The sequence below is a fragment of the Rhipicephalus sanguineus genome, chromosome 1 (assembly GCF_013339695.2).
Source record: "Rhipicephalus sanguineus isolate Rsan-2018 chromosome 1, BIME_Rsan_1.4, whole genome shotgun sequence".
Taxonomy (NCBI): Eukaryota; Metazoa; Arthropoda; class Arachnida; order Ixodida; family Ixodidae; genus Rhipicephalus; species Rhipicephalus sanguineus.
Window position 1 is genome coordinate 257610940 of NC_051176.1, and position 27070 is coordinate 257638009.

Consider the following 27070-nt stretch of genomic DNA (forward strand, 5'->3'; position numbering starts at 1 on the left):
GGCAAGTCCGATCTATATAGTTTAACCATGTCGGAGTATATTGCCTTCTCGTGCTGCGAAGATGATACGGTAGTAAGGCTTGTAGGCCTGTTCAGTCCTTTTGTTATAAAAGACTGCTGAGGTGATTCCCATAAAGGCAGAAAATGACTGGTGATTGCTTGTTCTAGAAGATGTCGTGAGTCTTTTGGAGCCGCTTTTGTTGACATAAGAACTAATGCGCCACTAAAAAGTTTATCGGACACCTCGTTTCACGATACGACTATATCCATATGTGGAGAGACATTAATTTATATTAACACGAAAGTGTTTTATGCCGGGGTCCACCAAGACTTCAGTGACGTATTTCCGTCACGGGAATGACGCCAAAAATTTACACGATCAGATGACAAAGAAAAAAATGTTCCGTCATCGAACCCACGACCGCTCGGTCCGCAACAATAGATGCCGGGCACGCTATCCACTGCGCCACGGTCACAGACGCCAGATGCTTTACAAACGCGCCTTTTATATCTACCACTGTCGCGGTCGGCGGGGCGGTGTTGCCCTTTGGAAGCGGTAAAGTAAAGTAATTCGTCATTACTGTGGCCTCCGCGATTAGCACCTACAACGCTTTACACGTACGTCCAGTTCGGCGCGTTTTCAATAGATAGTTCAATTTTGTCAATGCCTTAACACACCGCGAGGTGGCGACCATAACACCAAGCGTCGTAAAAGCGTCGGCCTCGCTCATAGCATCACGCTAATCGAAACCAAAAATAGCTCTGCGACGCGCGCCTGCCTCACATGGCTGTAACACCGCGTTCCCCGCTCACGCGCTCGCCCCGAGAAAAATTGCGGCCGGGCTACCGGGGCGGCACGACGCGCTTTGCATTTCCCTCTAGTCCGGCCGTGGCGTTCAATCACATTTTAACATGCCGCGGGATTGCAACCAAGTTCTGCGTCCAATATGCGACGCTCTTCTGGCTATCGCATCTCGCTCTCTGATTATGCTTTCACCGTTAGCTACTGCAGCTACCACAAGGGTTTGTTTATTCATTTAACATGAACGTTAGTCGTCGGGATGGAGATGTACCACCAACCATCAAAGTGGGTGCATCCACGTTAAACGGTGCCATTAGCTGCCAGACATCATATACATTGTGAAAACTCTCTTATATCAATGTACAGTAAACATTCAGTTACTTCTGTAAGGGCACGCTTTACTTTCGTGTTATTCCGATTCCTATGACGGAGGGATCAACCGTCTTTTTAAATACAAGGCTGCTCAGTTCTGTGAGAAGGCGTAGCGAACTTTCTGTGCACTTCTTCGGAGGAAATCCTTGCTGTAACAAATGCATAGCAGGCGTGCTGTGTAAAAGCACTACAACGCGCTCGAATGTGTTTACCGAGCATCAAAGGGCTGGTATTGCATGGCGGCCCTAATGGACAGGGAAGAGTGGCAGCTGCGCGCTCATCGGTAACGAATGCTTGCTTTCTTTTTGTCATCCCATATTGATTAGGAGATGCTGGCGCTTTTATATAGCGCCGGCTACTCATTTTCACAGATGATGCTATTGAAAATCACAGCCTTGGAAATAAGGCTACATAAAGTCGCACCTAGAGACAGCTTGTCAGTCAAGGCAGAGCAGTTCACATAAACACGACGTCCATTCACAGAGTGACACTAAAGATGACACAAAATACAGTCCGGGTACATAACACTAGAGTTCACATAAGAGGCAGTCATAGGGGCACCAGTATGGTAACAAATAAAGCTACACACAAAGTCCAGTCAGATAACAACACTAAAATCAAATTTTTGCTTATTGTGGTTGCTGGGATGGCTACTTCTCCGTATTCTAAATTAGTCGATGTTTGTTTGTTGGTACTTCCGTGTCCAGGGGAATGCTGCACTCAACTTTCAATAAACATGTATTCATTGCGAGAAGTTTTGTTTAATGTGGTGGTGACGTAAGGTTCAGTTTTTGGTATATATAGTTGTATCCAGTGATAAGCAGAAGAATGAGCTATTCCTCAACAGCTGCTCTTTCCCTGAGTCTTGATTGAAGACGCACAGAAAGAATGAAAGCTTTTCATGAAAGAAAAATAAGATGCACTTGCGTCAAAGGCATTCAACTTATGCTTTCTCTCTTTCTCTATGTGCGTGTGCGTGTGTGTTTTCCTTTGCTAACAATCTGGGCATAAGCCGATCAGACTTTTAGCCGACTTTATCATGAAAGATGACTTTATGCGGCGAAACAGGGATTTGCGACTAGAACAGCCGAGCGGGTTTAAGGACAATAACCACTGCAAAATAATGGTTTTTAATTTTTCACATGAGCGATATTTCTTTGTCGACAGTCAAGAAAAGCTCATGTGTTTATAAAGAGAAAAGTAATTTTGTCAGCCGAGCGTTTCACATTGACGAGAAAGATAATCGCCCATCTCTGGTCGCCATGGTTTATCGTTGCAAGTGAACAACAATAAGGTAAGCAACGACACAATCAGGAGGAAGACCATTGCTGACTCTAATCTGTGGCTTTATTATTAATGCGCAGAGTTTACACAACCAGATGGCAACAACAGACACAGATACATCCTAAAAAATCACAGCATATCCACGGAGTGAATGATGATGAGTGGGCGAAGCTGCGGAGGTTCATCGGTAAACCGTGAATCTTCCGTGAATTCTGCCCAGTACATCATCACCGACGTGAGATCGGGCGCGTTTATACTAAAGGTTCGATGAGTTATGACGACTTGCAGCTCACTTTAATTTTACATGTACGCTGTGAATTTTCATTGTTTAGAAAACCATTGCTTTAGGAAACATCTGGCGTCTTTCGTTAAGCAGCTGGCGTCTTTTCGTTTTGCTTTAGAAACATCTGGCGTTCTTTCGTTTTGCTTTTACAAAACATCTGGCGTCTTTCGTTAAGCAGCTGGCGTCTTTTCCTTTTGCTTTAGAAACATCTGGCGTTCTTCCGTTTTGCTTTTACAAAACATCTGGCGTCTTTCGTTGGTTTATTTCATCAATCAACGGCGTTTTGAACAAAATTTTTATTGTTTAATCACGCACAGGAGAAATCTCACCAGGCACTACCTTGGAGGTAAACAATGGCTGCTAATGGGAATGAGAGACAGAAGAAGTCGGCTTTTAGCTAACACTTACACTTCTACTTCTACTAACGTTTCCTACTGGAACATGCCAATGGCTGCTAATGGGGAATGAGAGACAGAAGAATTCGGCTTTTAGTTAACGCGCACGCTGCGCATTTTTTATTGTTCAACAACGCACAGGAAAAATCTCCCACCGGCACCACCTTGGAGGTCAAAGCGTAAGACTGGTTACGCACTACGACTACTACTACGACTACGAGGGACGAACGGGTGCCGCCTTAAGGAGCTTCGCCCCTAAAAAAAATTCGGCAGATCCCACGTACCGTTGGAGTCGATGTTATGCGAAGCATGCGGCGGGTAGGTGACTGTGGCGTAACTTTTTTTACTGAGCGACACGTTACAAAATGACGCTAAAGATTTGTATATATTTTGTACGCACACATATATATGTTCAAGAGCCGCATATGTGTTATATAACCAGTTGTTTACGGTTGGGTAACGCTGCCAATGGCATCGTGGGTATTGCCAACACCAGAAGCGGTAAGCTGATATGTAGTGCTTATACGTGTCTCGAGAACGCACGCACCTTTCAGGAACCCATGTGCATGTGTGCAAGAAGTTCTTGAGAGCTCTTGAACAAGGGCATCATTACCGTGATCAGTGAGTACCAGCAGCTGGTCATGACTTTTTATAGGATCCGGTCGTGATCGTGGTGACGAGGGGACCATGCGTAGTGAAGTATGTCGTATAGTAGAGCTGTTGGAATTCGTGTATGCCTCGGTCATTTCGTCGACAAATTGTCTGTCGACAGAGCCGGCGACATGTCGGAACCTGAAGCCACCCTTCGCGTTGGTGAGGTATAAGCCGTCGATGCTGGTAGGCCTGGATAGTGCTACGTAGACCAACATCAGTGGATGGTGTTTGTCGTATTCGTAGACTACCTGGGCGTATGTGGCCTACGTAGCCTAGTCTACAAAGCAGCTGTCAATCAATCTGGCGTCATCCTCGGTCAGCATGAGGCCATCGCGCAGCCTCGTAAGAAATTAAGAGGACACTGCGTCGTTCTGGTGGGCGAAGTGACTTTACGGTGCGGTGATGTGGATATCATATGTAACTTTCGTTAAAGTATTCCTCCGGGGTCGAGCGATGCTTCAATATAGCTTGCTGAATCATAAGAATACAAACGCAATGTTTATTAGACTGCTCAAAAAACGGAGCCAGCACTGGAACTACAGACGTTAATCTCATATGACGCCTGTATCGTAGGAGTACATAGCGTAGGAGTATCATGTAGCGTTACTGCTCTTTTTGTAAAATTAGATAGCCAGCACCACAACCACAATTGACGTTGCACCGATACTACGCCTGCGTAGGCTGCTTTTCCAAACCAGTTTAAGTACCTGGCATGGCTCAGTGGTAGAATACCTGATTGCTACGCAGAATGCCTGGGTTCGATTCCTGCTTGGATCCTAATTTTCATTCTTTCCATTCGTTGAGTCAACGTTTGTGGTGTCCTGACTTCTTTCTTGTGTCCGTGTTTGCACGCCCTGTCTTTTTCGAATGAATACTTACCAACTAGCTCAGCTCTCTGTTATTCAACGCTGTCGATGTTGGTTTTCCTTAACGCTCTAGCATTTAAGTTATCAATGTCTGTTCTCGTCGTTCCTGGGTAGGTATAAACTGTCGATCACCTGTGGCGCATACCCGTACACCGCGGCCCGTGTAAACGGGTATGTGCCACACGTGTCTAGTGGAAAGGGTTTGACGACGTACGCGACAAGATTTTAACGTTATTCATGTCATGACCCGGCAATCATATTCGTGAACTCCTCTTACCCTCCCATGCAAATTTTGTTCTACACCAAGTTAAGAAGGCCATCATGAGAGCACCCAGACGTAGGCGCCTAAATAGATAGATAGATAGATAGATACGTAGATAGAAACGCTCAAAGTACCAGAGGTTCGCTAAGAAATGCTTCGCATTTAACAAACAAACAAGCAATTGAAAGTTGAGGAAAATCCCGGCCGAAACTTTCTAACGGGAATGATCGGGCTGCTTTGTAACTTAACGAATTAATGAGAAGGCATTTTGTTGTATACTGTTTATTCAGTTCGCAGTTACCTCGAGATTTGCAACTTCAGTTCTCAGCGCATAATCGACTCGTTGGAACGCTAAATCCTCTTCTACCTCTGCTTATTGATTAGTCATCAAAATTTAATTGATCTTTCGCTAGCGTTTTCGAGGAGTGTGGCCGAGCACCCGGGCTCTCGCCACTTGAAGAGGGGGCTAACTTGCGACATATTGTTAATTCCTACGTCCTTGACGTGAAGACTCCAGGAGACTTACTAAAGAATTGAGGAGCACCAAACTTGAGAAAGGGACTTAGAGGCTACTAAATATCATAAATATGCGAAGATTCGAATACAAACTTTCTTGTACGAACTACATTCCCCAAAGGTGCATGTGAAATATCGATTCAGTTACAATTGCTGATCAATAAATAGAGATATCGACATTGCTTTTGTTTTATTAACACAACTTTATATTGTAATTGTTATTGTTGAAGTCATTTTTATCCATTTTCGCACAAAGTGCAGTGTTCGAGGTAAGCTAAAGATGACGAAATGGCCTTGAACAACAACAGCAAACAAAAATGAGGCAAGTAGGTGTAGGATGCTCGCGTTAAAGCACGAAAAAGCCACGTATCAATGTATCACCATAATCGCCTCCAACGTGTGCTGTACGCACACTACTTCTCAGAAAAAAGCTACTCAGTCGAAAAAAATCGCCTTGTTTAATGTTTAGAATTTGGTTTAGCGAGCCTGCATGGCGCAATGAACTTCGGAGATATGACTTTCATGCCCTTCTTTTGTCTTAAAAAACGCTTTCGCCGTCTATATAAACGCTGCAAAAACTGGAAAAGTATGGATTAAGGATGTCCTCATGCTGCTTTCGAAGCAAAACTGGGTGTAGCAAACGGTGCCCACTCCTTGGTCTCCTCGATCAATGGAATTAGCCACAAGTTCTTGCAAAGGTTGATCCGCGAAAATCAGTGACATCCGTCGTTATTATCCTTAATAGCGTAAAGTTTCGGCATTTGAAATCGCTCCAACAGTACCTGGCAGATTGTAATCCTACAATAAGTGCGAAGATGGAAGGTCCATTCGCCCGTATTATTTGTAGGGGCGATGGTTTAGGCCAAAGAAATGTTGAAAATGCGGTCTAACGATGTAGCGATCCAACATTGCTTGCGATTGCTTGTTCAATTGCGTTTTCTCCCGAAGCTTCGTACCAGATTTCTCAATCGACTGTTTGTCCGCGAGCTTAAAGTGAAATTCACGTGACTTCACCTACACCAGATAGTTTTCTGTGAAGGCGAACCCCGCGTACATCCTTCTAATGTCGTTATCACTGTGGACGAATCACACTGACCTCGGTGTATCCTAGCGTTTGGTCAGTTTAATGTCGTCTTCAATGAAAACCTTGTCGTATACCAATAAATGTTTGTCTAGACTTTTTCAAATTAGGGCACGACAGAAGAAACTTCTGGTATTTCCAACACGTCACTTGTTTCGCAGGGTTCTTAGATTCAATTACTGTCGCCCGCTGATTCTGGGAGACTGCTGCCACATTGTGACCCTGTAGTGTACAGGCAATGCTCTCAGACTATGGAGACTAATCTTTTTGATTGTGATGTACACGCAGTGCCCGCGAGTGTTTTCATCACAACACCGTCAGTCTTGACAACGATGAGAAGTTGCCATGACAGGAAACAGTTATTGAAGGCCTAACTTGCACTTAGCAGCCAGTGAAGATTGCACACTGCGATGACGCCTTGTGAACGAAGTGTGCAACCAATAACCTGTCGGCTGCGTCAAATAATGTGGCGTTTCGTAGCTAAATAAAACACTATTCCGCTATTTTATTCTGACCCAGACAACTACATTGTTTTCGTCGACCATCGTCCTCGTTCTTGCTCTTTCTTTTTTAGAAATTTTGGTTCAACGCAACACGCTTCACGCGGGCGCACTCTTACGCAATGTCAAAAGAGGTTCTTTGGCACGGACGGCATATGAGCACATAGGACTGCGTACTTCATCTCGCACAAGCCACTGTAATACGTAGACAAGGAGACGACCGAACCAACGGCCAGTAATTCTGTCCATTGGCCATTCGGCCATTTGTCGAGTTTCACGGGTATGCACCAGTGTAACTGTATGGGCAGTATTCCAACGATCGCCACAACTATCAAGTTCAGGACGGCTCACCCAACAACATCGACGGCAGCAGAGCTCACAGCACTTCGCGCCGCGCTGCTTTTCATTAACGACCAAATGAGAAAAAGGTGGACGATTTTCTGCGACTTCAAGGCGGCACTACAGTCTTTACTGTCGACTTTACGCCGCGGTATGCGCGAACAGTTGGTATTTGAGACTGCTGAGATGTTCCACCACCTAACCGAGAAAAGACACCGCATTACATTTCAATGGCTACCAAGTCACTGTGGGATTATCGGCAATGAACGGGCCGATCAAATTGCCCGTTCAGCCCATACAGAGGACCGCGACCTGTCGATACCTCTTCCAGGACAGACGCTGCTCGGAAGCTCCGCATGCTCGCTCGCCAATGCACCACGTCAAATTGGAATGAGCCACATTTCATGCATGCACGACTACACTCCTTTGATCCCACGTTAAGCCTTCGACTACCATCAAGACTTCGCCGAGGTGACGCTACCGTTCTGTGTAGATTATGGCTGGGCGTCGCGTTTACCCATGCGCATGCATTCCGCATAGGGATAGCCGACACCACCGCCTGTGAACACTGCGGTGACGAAGAAACAATTCGACATTTTCTGTGTGACTGTCCGGAGTATAGCACACAGAGACAATCTCTTTGCCATGCTTTCAACAAGTTAGACGACCAGCCTCTATCAGAAGAAAGACTACTAAGCCATCGTCCGGACATAACGTCGCAGAAGAAGGCTTTACAAGCACTACTAGCCTTCCTGCGATCTACTGGCCTGTCAGAACGCCTATGAGCGGAACGCTCGCGTGTGTGTGTGTGGTTGTGATTGTTTCTTTTTTCCTTATTATTTATTTTCTCTTTCTCGCTTTCAACCCCCTATTCTCCAACACCAGTGCAGGGTAGCATACCGGATACAAACTTCTGGTTAACCTCCCTGCATTCTTCTGCTCTTTCTCTCTCTCTCTTCTAAAAAAAAAAACGGTATTTCGAAACATACGCATGCACAAAACTTATTCGCATGCTTATGCACAGTACAAAAAAGCAACTTATTAGAACTGCAATTTCTTCCTTCAGAATCTAGTTGATTGTTGATGTGAACATCGCGGGACCATAGGAAACGGAGCTTTGTTTCCCATCTGGGACTCCTGATGAGTTGGCGACCGTTTCACACGTGTGACTCCATGTATTTTTCAAGTTCGCGACACTAAATGTGATGGTGGGCGCGAGAAATCCCGAATCGATCTGAGTCTGCATGTTCACGAAAGATACCTACTAGAGCCACCCAACTTGAGTGAGGACGTGTAAACAACGGGCTAGTGTCCTTTGAATCAAAGTTCGAAGTCGTTAATTATGAGGGGCTTTAATGTTCAGCCAAGTTCCTATGGTGAATACTTGAGTTACTAAACTAAACTGAAGTGGGTTCGGTGTCGTTCCTACGCCTACGGCTAAGTTCCTGGTTAACGCATGTCTATAGGCGGGAGGGTTAAAAATTCAGAACTCATGCCAACGGCTCTTCAGAGCGCACATATTCGGCGCGCGCCATTCACTCGCCTTCCCTAAAGTATTCTTTGCGGCAATAAGTTCTTCGCAATGGCAGCCAAAAGAAAAAAAAGAATAAACGGAAGCTTTCCAACCGTCTCCTCTCTTCCTCCATGCCTCCATCTCTCTTTCTCTCTGAGGCACACGTGCGCACATGATACTACCTACACATCGCCAAATACTTCAAGCTTACTGAGGTAGTGTTCGCCTCCAAGACGATTGCTTTTGCTCTTCCGCGACCCTCTTTGCGTCCTTAAAGTGGTACGTATCAAACCGACAATCCGACTTGTCCGGTTTTTGTTCAATATACTCCGACGTGCGTCGTCGTCCTGGTCGCGGTGTTGTCCTGGTTCTGTTTCAGTTCGCAAAACAGGTTTGACTCAGTGCTCCTTGTCCGAGGTCTTAGGCAGGTCAGAGAGATAAGAGTAAAGGAAAAAGGCCGAGAGGTTAACCTGACCGTAAAATAAACAGAATTAACTCAAACTCACTGAGGAAAAAAAAATCAATCTTTTTTTTTTTCGCTCAGCGCTCATCGGGATGTGACTTGCCGAAATTCTACTGCGATTGAGCTACTCAGGCTCAGACACAGGATTCCGTCTGGGTCTGAGTGAGTCTGCTTCAATGTGAATGAATGGAGAGATAAATGAGTTTACCGACCTAATCGAACACCACAAAAAAAATTCCTGTTCGTGTCCTTTGTCTAGAATATGTGGGCGCAAGTGTGTGTGTGGGGGATGGGAGACGAATATTTGACTTGTATCTATACCTTTGTCGCGAGAATTCTTTCTCCTATAGCTCGTCGCATTTAATGATAAAGTCGTAGCGCGAAGTCGACGCTCGCCTACGTTCCTACGACCACATTGTCTTTTATTGCGACAGCAATTATATGGACAGTCTCGGCTGGTTTTTGCCGCCGCCGTCATGCACCGTGTATATATATATATATATATATATATATATATATATATATATATATATATATATATATATATATATATATATATATATATATATATATACTGTACTGGAAATAATGGGTAGTGGGGATCTGGCTTGGAAGGAGAAGACGACGACGAGATTATTCATAAAAGCTACGTTTCGGTGTTGTCCGGATTGTCATCTCTCGCTGCTCGGCTCTACCATCTGAGGGCTTGATCACCCAGAACGCCTCGTGACATTTGGTGGAGGTGCGGGGTATTGCCGAGCCGGGATTGCAATCGCAGCTGCAATCCCGGCAATCCCGGCGTCGGGCAATCTCGGCAATGGAGCAGCGAGAGATGACAATCGGGACAACACCGAAACGTAGCTTTTATGAATAATCTCGTCGTCGTCTTCTCCTTCCAAGCCAGATCCCCACTACCCATTATTTCCAGTACAATATACATATATATATATATATATATATATATATATATATATATATATATATATATATATATATATATATATATATATATATATATATATATATATATATATATATATGGCGTGAGGAGCGCAACGGGTGCATTTAAAAGTCGTCGGCCAGCTCGCTCGCTTCTTCTAATATTTGCGCAGGGAGAACCTTGCCCTTCCGCTGTCTGCTCGCGCGGTAGTTGCTGCCGGGGGGTAGATGTTTCTGCAGCGTAGCAGCGCGTTGATCACGGGCCGCTTTTCTTGCTATCGCATTCATTGCTTCGCCCTTGCGGCGAAACTGTGACTTTTTTTCACTATTCGCTCACTACGACGGATTACACACTGGTTCAGTCAGCCACCCTGCTAAGCCAAGGCTTACTTCCGCTTGACAACAACTTCCAAATGACGATAAACACTGTACAGAATGAACCTTAGGCCGGAATGGTAGAGTTGCCTATTACAAGGTTGACAGCAAGTACAATCATGTTATAGTGCACGCGAAAGATGTATTTGTTAGAAAATTACATTGCGAATATTGTCGTAAATGAAACACAGAAGTACTGGAATATTATTTTTGTATTTGATAATTACTTCATCCACTTGAGACGCTATGATAATATCATAGTACTTCCTTACTAGTTATCAGTCTTTTGAACAATGCGTTCGCCTCTCTTGCTGCTGTATAAAACCATATGGTTTTAACTTCAGGCATCATAAAAGCGGAAGTTCCTTTCTGCACTGGATCCTACTATTGCCAGTTGTGTCGGTGATAGCAAACACACGGTTGTTTCTAAATTTTTTCTACTTAATGCTTTAATAATTTCAAGAACGAACATGCACACGCGCATCCCCCTTCCCCCCTGCTGGTCGAGTCCAAAAGACAACGTGCTTCACAGAGGATGAAAAAAACGAAAGAAAATGAGGCGATGACATGCTTCTTACAATGGCCTGCGTTTAGTCCCTGGCTTGCAGGGAGCAAAGATGAGAAGTAAACAGTTCTTGTAATGCAACGTCAGGGGCCTTCGGCCGCCATTATCGCCAAAAATTTGCGTGGCCATAACTTTGCTTTTAGATGTGAAGCATCTTATAGCGAAGTTCAATCTGGTGGTAGTGGTGGTGGCGTGCGGCGTGACCACCCTTACTGCGCATGCGCAAGCCCTCTCCACACACCTCCTCTCCCATCCCTCTCTCCACTCTCCCTCTGAAACGCGGGCTCTACATGCCAAAACGCTGCTTCGCATCGCCTCATGGTCCCCTTTAGCGGGAGATGGCGTGATTTTTTAAAAGAATGACGCTACAAGTCCGACTGAGTAAACGCATGGGGCAGACTTCGCGCTCCCCCCTTAGGTGATTAAAGAGGGGGGGGGGGGGGGGCGACGACCCCCCTCCCTCCTCTTTCGCCCGTGCGCACGTCTATGGTTGTGTTACACAACTTACACTGCAACTCTCCTCTGACTGCCGTCGTCGCTAAAATTACATGCGTTACCGAAGGATTCATGAAGGATTATGCTGCCAGTTTTATTCTGTCAAACGATGCTCATTTGGTGGTGTTTGATTCTTGAAGACCACACTTCCCTTTCTTCCCGACCATTCGTCTCACCCCAAATATTTTTTTTTGTTCCACAAAGTTGATCCCTGTAACGAAGTACCGAAATGTCGTATCGCCCATGAACTTTCTATCGGGCTCGAAACAAAATGAAAGTTGATGTGCCATACAGCCAGCCTAATAAGTAGAGCCATAGAGTTTCTTACAATAATACCTAGAGGGGAATCTGGCGCTAGTGTCTACGCGGGCTCCTTGAGACGCGCTTCAACCACCATGGGAATGATGGGAAGTACAGGCTTCGGATTTGCTTCGGATGAATTAGGTTCTTGAAATTCGCAACGCTTGTTTGCCGAGTGTAAAACAAAGTGATATTAAGTTAATTCCAATTATAACTTGCTTAATCCTTTTGTATGTAAAACTTATTGCAAAAAGTTTGCGTGACCGTGAGATGGAACTGAAACCTGAACAAATTCAACCACCAGGGTATGCATTACTCTGCAACTGTGTTCCAGATTTGGCATCACCAAATAATGAATTATTTTTGTACAACACTTGAAAAGAAACACGCTTGTTTTTCCCTCGAAAGTACGCATTATCTATTTATGGAAATAACAGTACTGTATTGAGTGAGAAACACTTAACGTATCCAAAATAATTAATTGTTGGGCTAGTTGGTTCAACATATCTGGGTTGGGAGAGCGAAGGCTTGGCAGGAAGGACAGGACGACACAGAAGAACAGACGCTCAACTTGCAACTGAGTTTATTTTGAAAGACATCTCACCACAAAAACGTATGCGCAGGCGCGTCACAGCGGATTGTCGCACACCCGATAACAAATTCCTGGGAAAAATCGCGTTTACAAACTACGACAACGCAGAAGGGTTGCGTTTGATCAGCTTTTACACTTATCCGCTTTGAAGGAACTCAATTTCTTTCATTGTCAGATGCACCCAGCGTTACACACGACAGAGGCCCAACAAGTTTGTTGTCATGCCCTACATACACAAGGTTTCACATAACCTTAAGAGGATAGGATCAAAGCATGGGGTACACCTCATCTTCACGGCACCCTTTAAGCTTTCCCGTTTATGCAATCTTGCCGGTGAAAAAACAGAGATAACAGTCTGCGGTAAGAAGCATAGGGAGCCATTTGTTCCCTGTGCTGTGGAAGTCGTATATAAGATACCACTCAGTTGTGGAAAATCTTACATAGGCCAAACGGGCCGCTGTCTTAACGACAGAATAAGGGAACATGCAAACACGGTGAAAGCTCAGAATGATGGGGCGCACCTTCCTGCGCATTGCAGGAATTGCGGATGCAGAGCACTTTTCGAGGAGACTGACGTCATGAGCAGAGTAAAAGGCAGGCGAGAAAGGGAGATCGTAGAGGCTGACCAGATAAATGCTGCCGTAGACATGTGCATCAGTGCACCTTCGGTGCATCTGAAAATGAAAGAAATTGAGTTCCTTCAAAGCGGATAAGTGTAAAAGCTGATCAAACGCAACCCTTCTGCGTTATCGTAGTTTGTAAACGCGATTTTTCCCAGGAATTTGTTATCGGGTGTGCGACAATCCGCTGTGACGCGCCTGCGCATACGTTTTCGTGGTGAGATGTCTTTCAAAATAAGCTCAGTTGCAAGTTGAGCGTCTGTTCTTCTGTGTCGTCCTGTCCTTCCTGCCAAGCCTTCGCTCTCCCAACCCAGACTTAACGTATCGTCTGCTGCGATGCCAGGTGCGTCTGTTCAAGTGGTCTGCCTCCAACGCATCTCTCGTTTTGTTGTAAATTCGAGTCAGAGGAGCGCGACGGTGCGTCTACTTAGCTTCGCCGTCGTTTTGCAGCTGATTTGAACGAGTTTTGGTAAGACGCGCTTATGAAACAAACGGGAACTCGATGCAGTTTGCTGCACTGACATGGGACGCTACATCTGTGCGCAGCGGTGAGTGCACGACGCTTTGCTAAAACTGTCAAATACAACCTGTAAAGCTGCAGCGTCGCAGCAAACCAAGAGATCTAGCGGTCTTCAGCCTCTTTGAACAACAAAGGCGCTGCTTGAATGCTTTGAAACGCACCCCACTACCCACGCCTTGCGAAGAACGAAACTGAAACTGTAGAAAAAGATCCGTAGACAGTTCGCTAGCTAACCTATCCAATCCGAAGCCTGTACTTCCCATCATTCCCATGGTGGTTGAATGATCGCAGCGCCAGTTTCCTCTCTAGGGTATTGTATGAAACTCTATGAGCAGAACGATACGTTCATCTCGAAGGCTATGGCAACGAATGAAACCAACTTCCCATTACCATCGCCACAATCAGTGCCATAAAGAATTTTGAGGCCGGCATTCGTTAAGGTAGCCTCAGTAACGTTCATTCATGACTGGTATTTACTAAAAATAAACACTTTACAAAAGTGGCGACACAGCTGAATCCCTTGCTTGATGTTAGTTGGGTTTGATTAATGTATACGTGAACAGCGTATCCCACACTAAAACAGTACGCGTACAAAAAAAGAAGAGGAAAACTTCATACAGACAAAGCGAGTCGGAAAATAACGAACCTCTTGTTAGAATCATCACATTCACAAACTATGGCTTATGTATCTCGGAACAGAAATGGAAATGACCACAAGACAGAGCGTAGAAGCACTCTAACGACGTGAGATTGAAAATATACATGCTGCTTGATACTAATTGCTGATCGAACTTTCACACGGGATTAATTCGCGAAAGACGAATAAATGCTGAGCTTGGGTCGCTCTTAAGATCACCACCCTATCGTTCGGTTGTTGTTTCCGGTCGAAGCTTAAGCGTAATTGTAGGATGACGTGCTTATTTCGCATAAGAATATGGAAGCATGCCGTGAATGTAACAGGAAACGGCGCATGGTTGTGTCAGTACAGGGTGTTTCAAGATATGTGTCGGAAAATTTTCAAACTTAAGGGCAGTGGAATATTTGCTCGCTGCTTTCATAATTCACACAATAAGACTCGGCGCGACTAAGTCCTCTTGTGACACAGGGCTGATGTGGCGAATTCCATAAACAGCGAAAATGGCATCGAATTGTCTCTTGAGGTAGCTGCCCATTCACAGGGTCTCTGACTGTCGATTGCCTCTGACTGTCGATTGAGTAGGCCAAAATTAGCATGGGAGGGTAAGAGGGTTTGACGGATATGACTGTCTGGTCATTACAGGAACAACGTGACAATCCTGTCGCATACGTTGTCAAACCCTTTCCTCCAGACACGTTTGGCACATACCCGTATATCACGGGCCGCAGAATGCGGGTATGCACCACAGGTGATTACCATTTCGTACCTACCCAGGAGAGACGAGAACAGACATCGGTAATTTAAATGCGCAGGCGTTAAGAAAAACCGACATCAGGAGCGCTGACCCGATGAATGCAAAGAATAAAAGTCAGAATCCCAGCAGGAATCGAACCCAAGCATTCGGCGTGGCACTCGGGTATTCTACCGCGAGCCACGCCAGGTTTTGAAACTGCTTTGGAAAGAGACCCTGTGCATGCGCAATGTCAGTGCAATGTCAATTGTGGTTGCAGCAAAGCAGTAAACGCTACATATGTGCTCCTACGATACGAACGTAATGTCTGTTAACGTCAATTGTGGTTCCAGTGTTGGCTCCGCTGTTATAGCAGTCTAATTACATTTGTATTCATATGATTCAGCAAGCTATGTTCAAACGTTGCGTGACCCCGGAGGTATATGCTAACGAAAGTTACGTATGATATTCACATCATCGCACCGTAAAGTGCACTTGGTTTCGATAATACTGACGTATGTGCTCTAACGTGAGTGCTGACGTTACGGCAGACCTTAAGTTACCCTTTAAACGCCAGTGTTGTCGACGTGCCTGGCAAGCCCACGATGTGCACACAACTGCTACACTTACAAAAACGCGTCGATCCACCTCGTAACGCTTGGCTCAAAGCAAAAAAAAAAAAAAACCCGCAACATACAACTACTCGCTGTCTGTTTCGCATGAAACCGATTCCCACAAGGCGTGAAATGCGCCGTATTTTTTGATGATCAGTGCCGGCTGCATAACGAATGCGGGACACTCTAAAATTAGGTGTTCGAGTGTCTCACAGGAGCCACAAGACGTACATAGCAGACTGTCTGCATGCCCTTGACGATATAATTGCTCGCGTACTAATACAGAGCGATGTCTTTGCTTATATAAGAGAGCTCCGTCACGGCAAGGGAATTCATGATCACGAACACGGGGAGGGAACGATCCGCTTGCGACACGCTGGTCGGGGTGCTGCTTTAGGAGGTGTCGGCGGATCAGCAGGCGAGCGTTGTGAAACATGCATGAAATTTCTCGGCAGTTACACTCGTCGTGGGCAAAATTTCAAGCGAGGTGATCAGCCTCTTCATTCCCAGAAATACCCACGTGCAAAGGTATCTACTGGCAAATAAGAGACACCCCGCGAGAAATTATTTTTGTGGCAGATCTTACGATACTGCGTGTAATTGGGCAATCAGAATCTTTTCTCAACAGTCTGCTAAGGGCAGCACGGGAGCCTATATACGACAACCTTCGATACTCCTAATTCTTCTTCAACATACTTCAGAGCAACGTAAATGGGTGCTAGTTCCGCGGTTGTTGGTGAAGATGGATGCGGTATTTGAAACACCCGTCTGATGTTAGTCGATGGGCCCCAAAAAAAAAAAAAAAAAGGAAGCCCACCTAAAAGCAAGCGCGTGAACCGTTGAAATTACCTATTCTGAGCGTTCGCTGTTGCAACTTTATTATGAAATCGCAGATATGCCCTGGAACTAGCTAGAAATAAGAAAAACAGCATTTATTTTATCCGGCACGTGCCATAAAACGCCGCGCTGCCGATTGCCGCCATTTTGCAACTGTTTTGGCGGGAACTTGAATGGTCGCGTTGACCATTTTGTTGGTGTTGCGGTACGATTTCGCCGTTGTGCTTGCAACTTATCCGCGGTCAGTTCGAGTTTGTTGGATTCACCGATCCAGTTCCGGCTCATGCCGCGGCAGATGCCGCTTGCCATACTGCAACGGTAGTGTACCCCTTAGCTCTGCTCCAGCTGCCCCCTTCTGACACTGTGGACATTCAGAAAGAAAATTTTCGGCGCACCACGCGAGCTCTCATACCTCCGCGTGGTCATGACCTCCCGAGTGGACTTACTCGTCAAGAGGAGGTATCGCTCCGAAGAGTTCGCGTGAGTGCGGCTGTGACGCCATCAATCCGCGCGAAGTGAGGGAACACCGAAACAACTTCGAGCAGCCCATTTTGTCCTGCGCCGGTGCGGGAACCTGAACCACCTTTTGTGCACATGCCCTGGGCTACAAGCGGCTTGTCGACGCCACCTACGGCGTGCAGGACTTCAGCACACCAAGCAGCCTGACTTGCAGCGATAGATATACGGCCCGCATCATAGGTCCCTCTTAAACTTTATCGATGAAACATAGCTGCACAATTTTGTGTAAAGTGTATTGATGCCGTAGGGCAAACTGACGAAAAAAAAAGGCTATGTTCATCAATGCTGCATAAATGGCGCCAGCAAGTGTCCAATAAGTTGGACAGGGGGGTTTTATGAGGATCAGTGCGCTAGCATAGGAGTGCTGCCTCATTACTTAGTGTCCAATATATTGGACAATTTACCATAGCGAGGTCTCACGAGGATAATTACCAGAGGCCGTTTTTTCTGAATCACAAAGCTGCGGTGGGCTCTTTACAGGAAGAACGTCAATTCTCCCTTTTGATCCGACGGCCTGTGTCTACTGATTAACAAATTAATTAAGTATCATTAATTGGTGCTGTAATTGATGTCTCTAACAATCTTAAGATGTCTGCCGCTACAAAAAAACAATTATGAAGGTAGCAAGAAAATATTCCATTTTGCTTATTTTACTGTACGTCTCGTTGATTTGTGATTTTAAATGGGACACACTAGAAAGAGAAACACTAAAATTAGTTTAGATTATGAATTGCTATTTCTTTTTTTTTAAAAACACATTGCGACGCGGCATTAATAAATGTATAGAACACAATAATGTTTCTTGAAGGTGCCGGCTTTCGAACCCCGGCCACCGCACTCCGGAAGCAAGTGTCTGAACCGCTGGGCTGAACAGCCACGCTTGCAGGGCGTGAATGTATCTGTGCCACATGAATGCGTGGTACCGGCGGGGCAAAACAAATGCGAAAGGGGAACACTTTCTAGGAAGGCTTCATCGAATTTCGTGGTAGTGCAATAAAATCCCTCTCTAAGGACAAGATGCTAAACTAACATGCATTACACAAGAGAAATTCTGACGTTGCGAAACCTTGATGCCAAGCACGCGTTTCGGTGGTGGCGTGGTGCGCCTTCCACGGGGCCGTTCCAGACGCTGACGAATGCTAGAAACTTAAATGACATGAAAAATGCTATGCCGATGCAGCCCGGAAACAACGTAAGACTGCAACATGCAATTAGACACCACGCTTACGCATCACTTATGCATCTCCCAGGAGAGATTGTACGTGGATTTTCTTTTTTATTTCTGAGCTCCTTATGTCGTACTTACGACGGCTGGGATAAGTACAAAGTTTCCTCTGGTAATGCGTTAAGAGTCGACTTAAGGTCGAGGGGGACTTGAATCGCAAGTGTAAGTTTGGTTTCAGAATATGGAGATTAGCCTTTTCTTAAAGTATAAGAGTGGCCTTTTTTAGCACCATATAAGAGTACTTCATTATTAAAGCTGAAAGACTTTTGCTCTCGATTGTGCCTTTAACTGATTATGAGCGCAAATCGGCGTTAACATTGTTCTTCTCTACTGGCTTTTTTTGCTATTGTTGTTCTCTTTCTGGCGACTTACTGCGCGCATTAGAAAAAACAAAACAAAACGACAATAACAAAAAAGCATGCGCGTCGTGCGCGATAGATTGAATCCGGAAGCAATACCCATTGCTCTCCTTGCAGTGGCACTTCAGGGTGGAAGGTTCCCTCCATGCCTCGAGAGTGGAAGATGTTCCATGGGCTGGACGTAGTGTTCTGGGCTCCAGGTTTTGGAGCCTCTGGAAAAGACAGAACGCTTGAGATGACGCGATTGCCGTGACTGTGGCGGAAACACGCATTTTGGAAGAGCGTAACAAACGTCAAACGAAGGTTCGGAAGTGAAATATCATGTGCAACAAAAAACAAAATTCAAGTAAAAGAATAGACGCGTGTTAGCTGGGGCTATCTTGGCAAGGAAAAACAATTCCCAATGGACTTGACTGGGGCGCAACTATGAAAAAGTATTTAGGTGAGCAAAACTAAAGATTCTGGAACCATTAAAACTTTCTGAGGGATGATTACGAAAAGCACAGTAGCGATTTTTAATGAGGATGAAGTGTGTCTCAAAGTGCCCGATCGGCGATTTCGCTCGCTTCGCAAAATGGCGAGACGTGCCGACGCTGCTACTGATTCGTATGTCTACTTTACTTTTTATTATTGCGGCAGTCGGTTCACTGTATTTATTCTAGTTTCGGCACCTCTTCCGTCCAAGCTTTTCCCCATGCACTGAAAAGAACCGCTTTCTGTTTCCACAAAAGTGCTTCGACGAAGCAAGTATAGCGGAATGTATTTTCCTTCCATTCACCGATATCTCGAGCTCACATTACAGATAGCGTTTATGCCGATCTTCCCTATAGCGGAAACTGTTATCTGCGTTTCTTTCATATCAATACTTAAATGTCTCATTGCGTACACATGATCAAAGCTCGCTGTTCAATGTATACTCTATACAAAAAGATGGCTCGCGCAAAAACATTTGGTGCCTGCACTTAAACGACACCTACTAAGTGACTAACGAAAATGATCAGGAAATAAAGAAGCAGTAACTGATTAAGTCTGTATTGTCAGCGCGACAAAAAAAAAATTAAGGTAGATTCGCACTTGTGGTGCCAAGCGTGAAGGAACAGCGGAGCTGGACGGCCTTCCTTGTTTCTTCCTCTCTTTCTTTCTCTTTCTCCCTTTCTGTGTGTTTGTCTATCTCCTTCTTGTCTCTGTTTCTTTCTATTTCTTTCTTTCTCTCTCCGCCTGTTTATTTCTCTCTCTTTCTATCTTTTTTTTCTCTCTCTCTTTGTTTCTCTTTCTGTCTAGCTTTCTGTTTTTTTCTGTCTCTTTTCTGTGTATGTTTCCTTCTACCTCTTTCTCTGTCTGTCGTTCTTTCTCTGTCTTGCATATATTTTTTCTCTTTCATCCCTTTCTTTCCCTCTATTTCTCTCTCTCTCTCTCTGTGTGTATTTGTTCTCTCGCCCATCCTAGTTATTGCACCCTACGCCGGACAAATCGGCGCAGCGGGAGAGCGAGTGCCGGACGCACGTATTAGGGGAGCGAATTAGAATATGCAGAAGAGAACGAAGAGAGCGCACGCCGGCCGAGTTATCGCGTTGCACGCGCTAGGTGCAGATGTGCAAGGTACTACGCGACGTGAGATGCCATTTAAGGTAGAGGCCGTTTATGATGATGAAAGTTTTTGTTAACGCCTCGTAACGAATCTCGAGCTTAAACAGCTCCGGTGTTAAAAAAAGTCACAGTTTCTCCGCAAGGGCGAAGCAATGAATGCGACAGCAAGAAACTGGGAATGTCACACGAAGAACGACAAGCAGCTCGACGCCCGAAGAGAATGCGCAGGTGTACACAGGGCAAGCGTGAACTAACAACTGACGCAGTTGTTACGTCTTTGTGCTTGAGCAACGCGCTGCAAGTGTCGACAATGGAGAATCAAACGCTCTTAGATATTTCTTTTTCTTTTAAACTTCGGCGTGTGGAGTGACCCCTTTGCGTCTCCTGCCACACGCGGGCGTTTGACGCAAGGTGTGCCCGGTGCTCTTTTTTTTGTTTATTTGTTTCGTTCCACATCACGAGTGGGTACAGGAAGGGGCCACTTCGTCGTTCGCGGCTCAAGGGCAGTTTTCAAATTGAAAGGAAATGTAGGAGCGTTGCGTGATAGAAAACACGCTCAAGCTCCTCCGAGATCTGCGTACCACCAGTGGTGTACATAACTAGCTCGCCGTTATTCCGCTGGCGCATGCATGGCACGCGGTTGGGTTGTCTAACGCAGTGCGCTGGGGAACGAGGGGTCGCTGGTTCGAATCCCCACTCGGATGCTTCGGAATTTTTTCTTCTGCCTTATTTTTCTTTGTGCCTTTTTATATACATATATACATATACATGTCCCGCACATGACGGCGACGGCGATGGCAAAAATCTGCCGAGAGGGTCCATATAATTGCTATAGCAATAAAATAAAATTAGTAACTAAGGTGCTAATCACAAATGCCGCTTTCTCTAGAGGACGGTTCCGTGTGTAGCCTTAAATGCAGACACATGTAATAATTTTTCCTGATTTTATTTTACTGTCGCCTACTTGCTGAAATCATGAAAATAAACTCCTTGCAGCCTCGCATCGTGGGAATTTAAACGGAACGTGATAACTCTCACCCCGTTCTTGGCCCTGTTCTTGGTTCAATTATACATTGAAAGAGGCCACTAGGCCGCTGTACTCACCGTGTATGGTGCCAAATTCGCTGAACACATGGCGAACGAATCTCCTGGTTGGCGGCGTCGTGGTCTGCTTGTTGTTCAGTTGGACCACAAAGAAGCGCTCGAGTAGCTGGAAGTCGTGCTCCTCGCCCACCATGGGTGGCCGGTTCTGACGCTGGCTCATTGCCTCATCGTCTGAGTTGCAGTGCTTCTGGAACCTGAACACCGAAAGCAAGCGTGAGTCAACCGCCGCTCAGCTATGAGACCTATGGCGCAGTTCACGAAAAAAAAAAAAAAAGGCAGCGTTTCAGCATCTAGCTCACAATACAAGACAAGGACAGGGTGAAAACTGACGAAGACATGCGCAGCATGTTACACCCTCTCTAACAGTCGAAGGCACACTTGGTAATGCATTAAGTTATACAATCGGGGGCCAGACTGTATAACGACGTAACAAGCCGCACTGTGAGAACCACACCTTAAATTACATTGACGTTTTCAGTAGACCCCATTGTTCCTCCAAATTTTGTCCAAATAGGAGAGGGAGAATGAGGCTGTTTTCCATCCGGTAATCTTGCAATCCCAGCGGGGCACGCCGTGCCAATATGATCGATTGGTCGTTTATTCAATCACGAGGCCAGCAGTAGGAGGCTTTGCAGAGAAAAAAAAATTCAGAGGATCAGCGAGAAGTTAAGTGCATCGATGAGATGATAAACGAGACTTCTGACATGCCCCGCAGCGCACGGCGGGCGCCACGGGGCATGTTAAGGATAATCTGTGCAGGCAGCGAGTAAAAAAATCTCGGTTATTTCCCGTATAAAAATAGGGACTCTCCGTTCTTATTCTGTTGCTTCAGAAACGCTGTGCAGTGTTCACATAACGCTGCTTTGACCCAGAAGTTCATTCCGAGTTAGTATCGAAGCTTGGGCGTGTTGGTTAGACATCGGAGGGAAGGATGAATATTCATCCTTCTCGTTCTACCAATAAAGTGTTGTAAGTCAGCGCTGTGCGCTGTTTCCCCTCCGATGTTCATTCCGAGGTTTGCACAGACGTTATCTCTGAGGCATTTGTGATAATTTCATGACTACATATCTCCTTTTTCTTGAATGACGGTGACCTAAACGAGAAAAAAAAAAAACAGCGGAAACGCACTAAAATGAGCTATAATGCATTTGAAGACGGTGAATGCTGAAGTGTCCTCGTGGAAACGTTGCTGCTAAGATGACATCGCTCATGAACCCATGAAAGCTGAAGCGGCTGTCTGAATGCTGGCTCGCTTCATTCGGGGTGCTTTGCTTTAATGTAAAAAAGAAGCAATAGACAGCGTAAGCATCGATTGAATGTCCAGTGACTGTGATCAAATGAAAAAAAAAACTAAATCAAATCACGTTTAGCTTCACTTTTGTTGGATTCTTTGCACTTTCAGAACTTGACGCTAACTGTGATTAGTTGATTTACTCAACTAATCGAACGACGAGATCCGACTAGTTCAGTGTATAGGGAAGTAATCGATTGGGAGTAAACTCGGACTGCACGAGATCGATGAAGTAAAATTACGTTAAGCCTTGCAATTGCCATCTTGCTCTTTCGTTAATGTACGGTCAACGTGCATGCCTCCAGACAACTTCTAAATTTTGTAGCTTTGGTATGTGTAAGAATCGGAATTGTGAGGTTAAGCACTGCACGATGCTCTTGTTGTCGGCATGAGCTGCCGCCCAAAGGAGTAAAGTGAATGATTAGGCAGATGAATGTTATCGATGTCTGATCGTAATAAATTAAAACTATAAAAAGATTGGGGAAATCACGCCCTATCCACTGCACCGAACTATTTCAGGTTACCAAATTCAAAAGTAAATGCATAGTACATTAATAAAAAATAAGTTTATAGGAAGAAAAGTCATGTAGCATCTATCATTGTCGTCCACCTCAGCGACACCGTACTTACGGTGCTCGGCTGCTGACCCGAAAGTCGCAGATTCGATACCAGCCGCGGCAGTCGCATTTTGATGGAGGCGAAATGCTAGAGGCCCGTGTACAGTGCGATGTCAGTGCACGTTAAAGAACACCAGATTGTCAAAATTTCCGAAACCGTCCTCCACGGTGTGCCTCATAATCATATCGCGGTTTTGGCGCCAAGCCCCCAATCCCCCTGCCGTCGTCGTCAAAGCCATGGCCAAGGGAGTGGTTGGAAAGGAGATTTATGAAAACAGTGGTAAAGATAAGTCCCGATTAAGAAAAATTAGAATGCTCTTGTGTTCCAAGATGTACACAAAAGAGAAGACTACGTGTATGGGGGGAATGTGGGACGTGCAATGAAAGGCAAGGTGAGTGTATCTTTATATAAGTTGTCCTTAATACCAAGCGCATACGCAAACATCACTCTTTTCACAACATGTGTAGCACAAATTAGTCGTAACGGCAGCAGAAGCACGGCGAACGAGCATCATGTTGGATAAATTCCAGGGAGGTTGCCAAGCGCAGGCGTCAGGCTAGGCAAGACCCAGCAGTTATCGTCCAAGAAGCCGAGCTCGGGCGTCAACGTCACCAAGAAGCTCAATTCATTAAGCCATTTGCCATGGTGTGGAAGAGCTTCGCTGACCAATCATGTAAGCAGGGATAAGTCAGCGCACGAAGCATTTGCTGGTTATCGCTTGATCATTCTATCTTGCACAAACGTATTCCACCTCGTGACAGAGCAAATAAGCTATTACGTGCGAATGCACTTTATAAGCGACCCTGAATCCGCCGTCCCATAGCAACGGCGCGAGGAGCGGAGAGGAGTGTCTGTAGCAACGGCGCAGCGACGTCACGCCCCACGTGACTGCGCGCGCTCCGCCCTCCACTCGGTGGCTGCGCGCGCCCCGCGTATTGCCTGTGGTGATGAAGGCCGGCGGCGAGACGCCGAACGAAAGCGTGCGAAGCGAGCCGAGCACCCCGAAGCCGATCTGGCGCGGGGACGCGCGATGCGTGAGCGAGCGCGGGCCCTCGAATTCGATCGGCCGGACGCGCGCTTCAAGCGAGACTTCCTGGACCACAGATTCGGATATAGCTGCGCGGTGTGCGATCGACTGTGGTTCGACAACAACCTGAGCCCCATCTCGGGCGTGCGCAACGCCGCCAACAAGTTGAACGCGTTGCGGGTTCTTTGGAACGAGTTCGGAAGACAGATCATCATCATCAGTAAAAGTGCTTTGCACTTAAAAACGGCCAGACCTCCGCGGGTCGGCTGGCGCGTGCTCTCTCGCTGCCGTCTCCTTCGCTCGGCTCTGCAGTTTAGTCGCCCCCCCCCCCCCCCCCCTCATAGCATCACCCCGTGCTTCGCACTTCCTCATACTCCCCTTCGGGGAAATGCGGGTTTTTTTTAGCGTCATGATTAGGCTCTGCCACCTAACGGCTCCGTTACACGTAATTCGAACCTATTGCACGCGTGGCCGTGTCTCCAAAAAAATTGGCGCAGCATGAACTGGTGGTGCAAAGCTGGACCCAACAGCGGCATGAACTGGTGGTGCAAAGCTGGACCCAACAGCGGAGATAGTGTTCTGACTCTCGAGGAAGAAGCTTCCCTTCCAAGCCCGTGTCCCTGCTCCGCTTAAACGACATGGGATTCGCGGGAACATGTCGCGTGACAAATGTTACGTGATTTCCTTAGCGGCAACATGTCACGTGACAAGTGTTACGTGATTTTTGGCGGGAACATGTCACGTTACTAGCAGTACGCGGGTTTACGCCACGTGACTAGTGTTACGTAATCTTGGCAGGAACGTGTCATGTGACTAGTGTTACGGGATCTTGGAGGGAACATGTCAAGTGGCCAGTGTTACGCGATTTTGGTGGGAACATGTCACGTGACCAGTGTTACGCGATTTTGGGAGAACATGTCACGTGACTATTGTTACCTGATCTTACGTCACGTTCCTCTCCTCGTTCTTTTTCCTTCTTTATCTCTTTATTTCTTGCTTCCTCTTTCTTAATATCTTTCTTTCTCTCTCTATTACTTTGTTCCTGTTTGTTTCCCTCTATTCCTCTCTTTCTATTTCTTTCCGTCTCTTTATTTCTCTCTCTCCTCTCTCTCTCTCGCCCATCCGAGTTATTGCATCCCACGCCGGACAAATCAACGCATCCCACGCCAGACAATCAAAGAAAGCTATGTAGCCACCTAATGGTGATTAAATGGCGCATCTTCTTTATAAGAGTTATTTATCAGAGAAACGACAAAAGATAGTAATGAGCTTCCTGCGATGGTCATCTTGCGCCGGATTCCGGCACATTTCAAGGACGTCATCGAATCATTTCAGTATGTACTTGACCTTGCCCACTCCTCATATAAAGTCTCATTCAATGGCGTTTTGAGGCATTGACAATGATGGCCGCTTCGGGCGCCCATAACGGGAAGAGAAACTTGAACTTGAGCCGAGAATATAGCGCGAAGGAGTTGCTGGAGTCGTATAGCCAGATGAGTAAAAGACGCAGAACCGTTCAAACATAAATCATCAGTGATCAGCCCCGTCACAGACAACTTTTGACATTTGCAGGTCTCAGTCATCGCAGCGCATTATCTAGGACTGAACCCAAACTTTCTGTATTTTTTACTTAGAACCGCAGCCACGTCCAACTGCAGTAGTTTATCGTTTGTCTTTTGTTCTGTGCAGCATGAAAAGAAGAGCACAACAATAGGCCATCATCTTTCTGGGACGCCCTACCAGGGGCTCCACTTCTGAACAGAAAGTAGGCATTGTGCCTGCAGTCCCGAAATACGTTGCCGCTTCAACACATCGGCCGAACGTCAGCCGCATAACAAGTGGCGTATTTTGATCTCTCTGAAGTAGAATCGAGTTGCTATGCAAAGTGCGGTGCGCGCTGTGCTGAGAAAAACCAACGTGACAGGTATTTTTCTCACGTGCCACCACTGCTCAGTTTCGATGAATCCTCCGCTCGCGCCAGCTGTGCTTTGTGGTCTGTTGCATGCCCGTTCAATGGCAACCGAGGAGCAAGCAACACTGGCGCGGCGTGCTTACTGCTTCGCGCGTCGGACGGAGCATGCAGTTAAATCCGGCGAACGGATCTTGCGGCACGTTTATCGCTGACGACGCCGGTTCGATATCGGAAAGCCTGAGGAGGTGACGCAGCAGGTATCGCGCCGGCCGTATCGTGGCGCATGGTTTCAATGCCTCTTGAGCACGTCGAACTGACCAGTCGACATGATGGTGGAGCTTAGATGTAGAGACGAGGTTTTATCCCGTCTATTTAGGCTCACAAGTGCTCCGTCTGAACTTAACTGGCAGAGTCATTATGGTATTTGCTTCCCATCCAGCAAATCCGCTTTCTTTCTTTTCTTTTTGCTGATAATAGCTGCATAGGGATGGAACGGTAGGCTGTAAGAAAGTCGGCTGTCCTGTACGGTTAAAAGCTTCAACTTCCTATTTTCTCATAAATACATACACACATTGCACGAAGGAAGAACACACCGAGTCTACAAAAACACGAACAAACCAAACGAAACCAAACAAAAGCAAGGGAAGCAGCCAATATGCGCACGCGGTAAAGTTCGTGTGAAAGTTCACTAAGAACGCCACTATGCCTAAAAACATACGAATGTCCTTTTAACAGGTGGCACCTGCATCAAGGGCACGATACACATAAAGTTAACAAAATGTACCCATTAAATCAAGTTAATTCAGTTCTATCTATAGAGAAATGCCCTAAGGCTGTCAATACAAATCTCTGTTTTAGCTGGGCATGGACACGTT

General features: G+C 46.0%; 1 protein-coding gene across 1 annotated transcript in view; it reads right to left on the minus strand.

The window, feature by feature from the left end:
• LOC119382488 (lutropin-choriogonadotropic hormone receptor-like) overlaps positions 1-27070 on the minus strand; it is a 242594-nt gene that overhangs the window by 29475 nt on the left and 186049 nt on the right. The window contains exons 10-11 of the mRNA XM_049411513.1: positions 21348-21541; positions 18756-18868 (exon numbers count right to left, since the gene is read on the minus strand). Of these exons, the coding sequence (XP_049267470.1) occupies positions 18756-18868; positions 21348-21541 (307 nt within the window). The remainder of the gene's footprint in view (positions 1-18755; positions 18869-21347; positions 21542-27070) is intronic.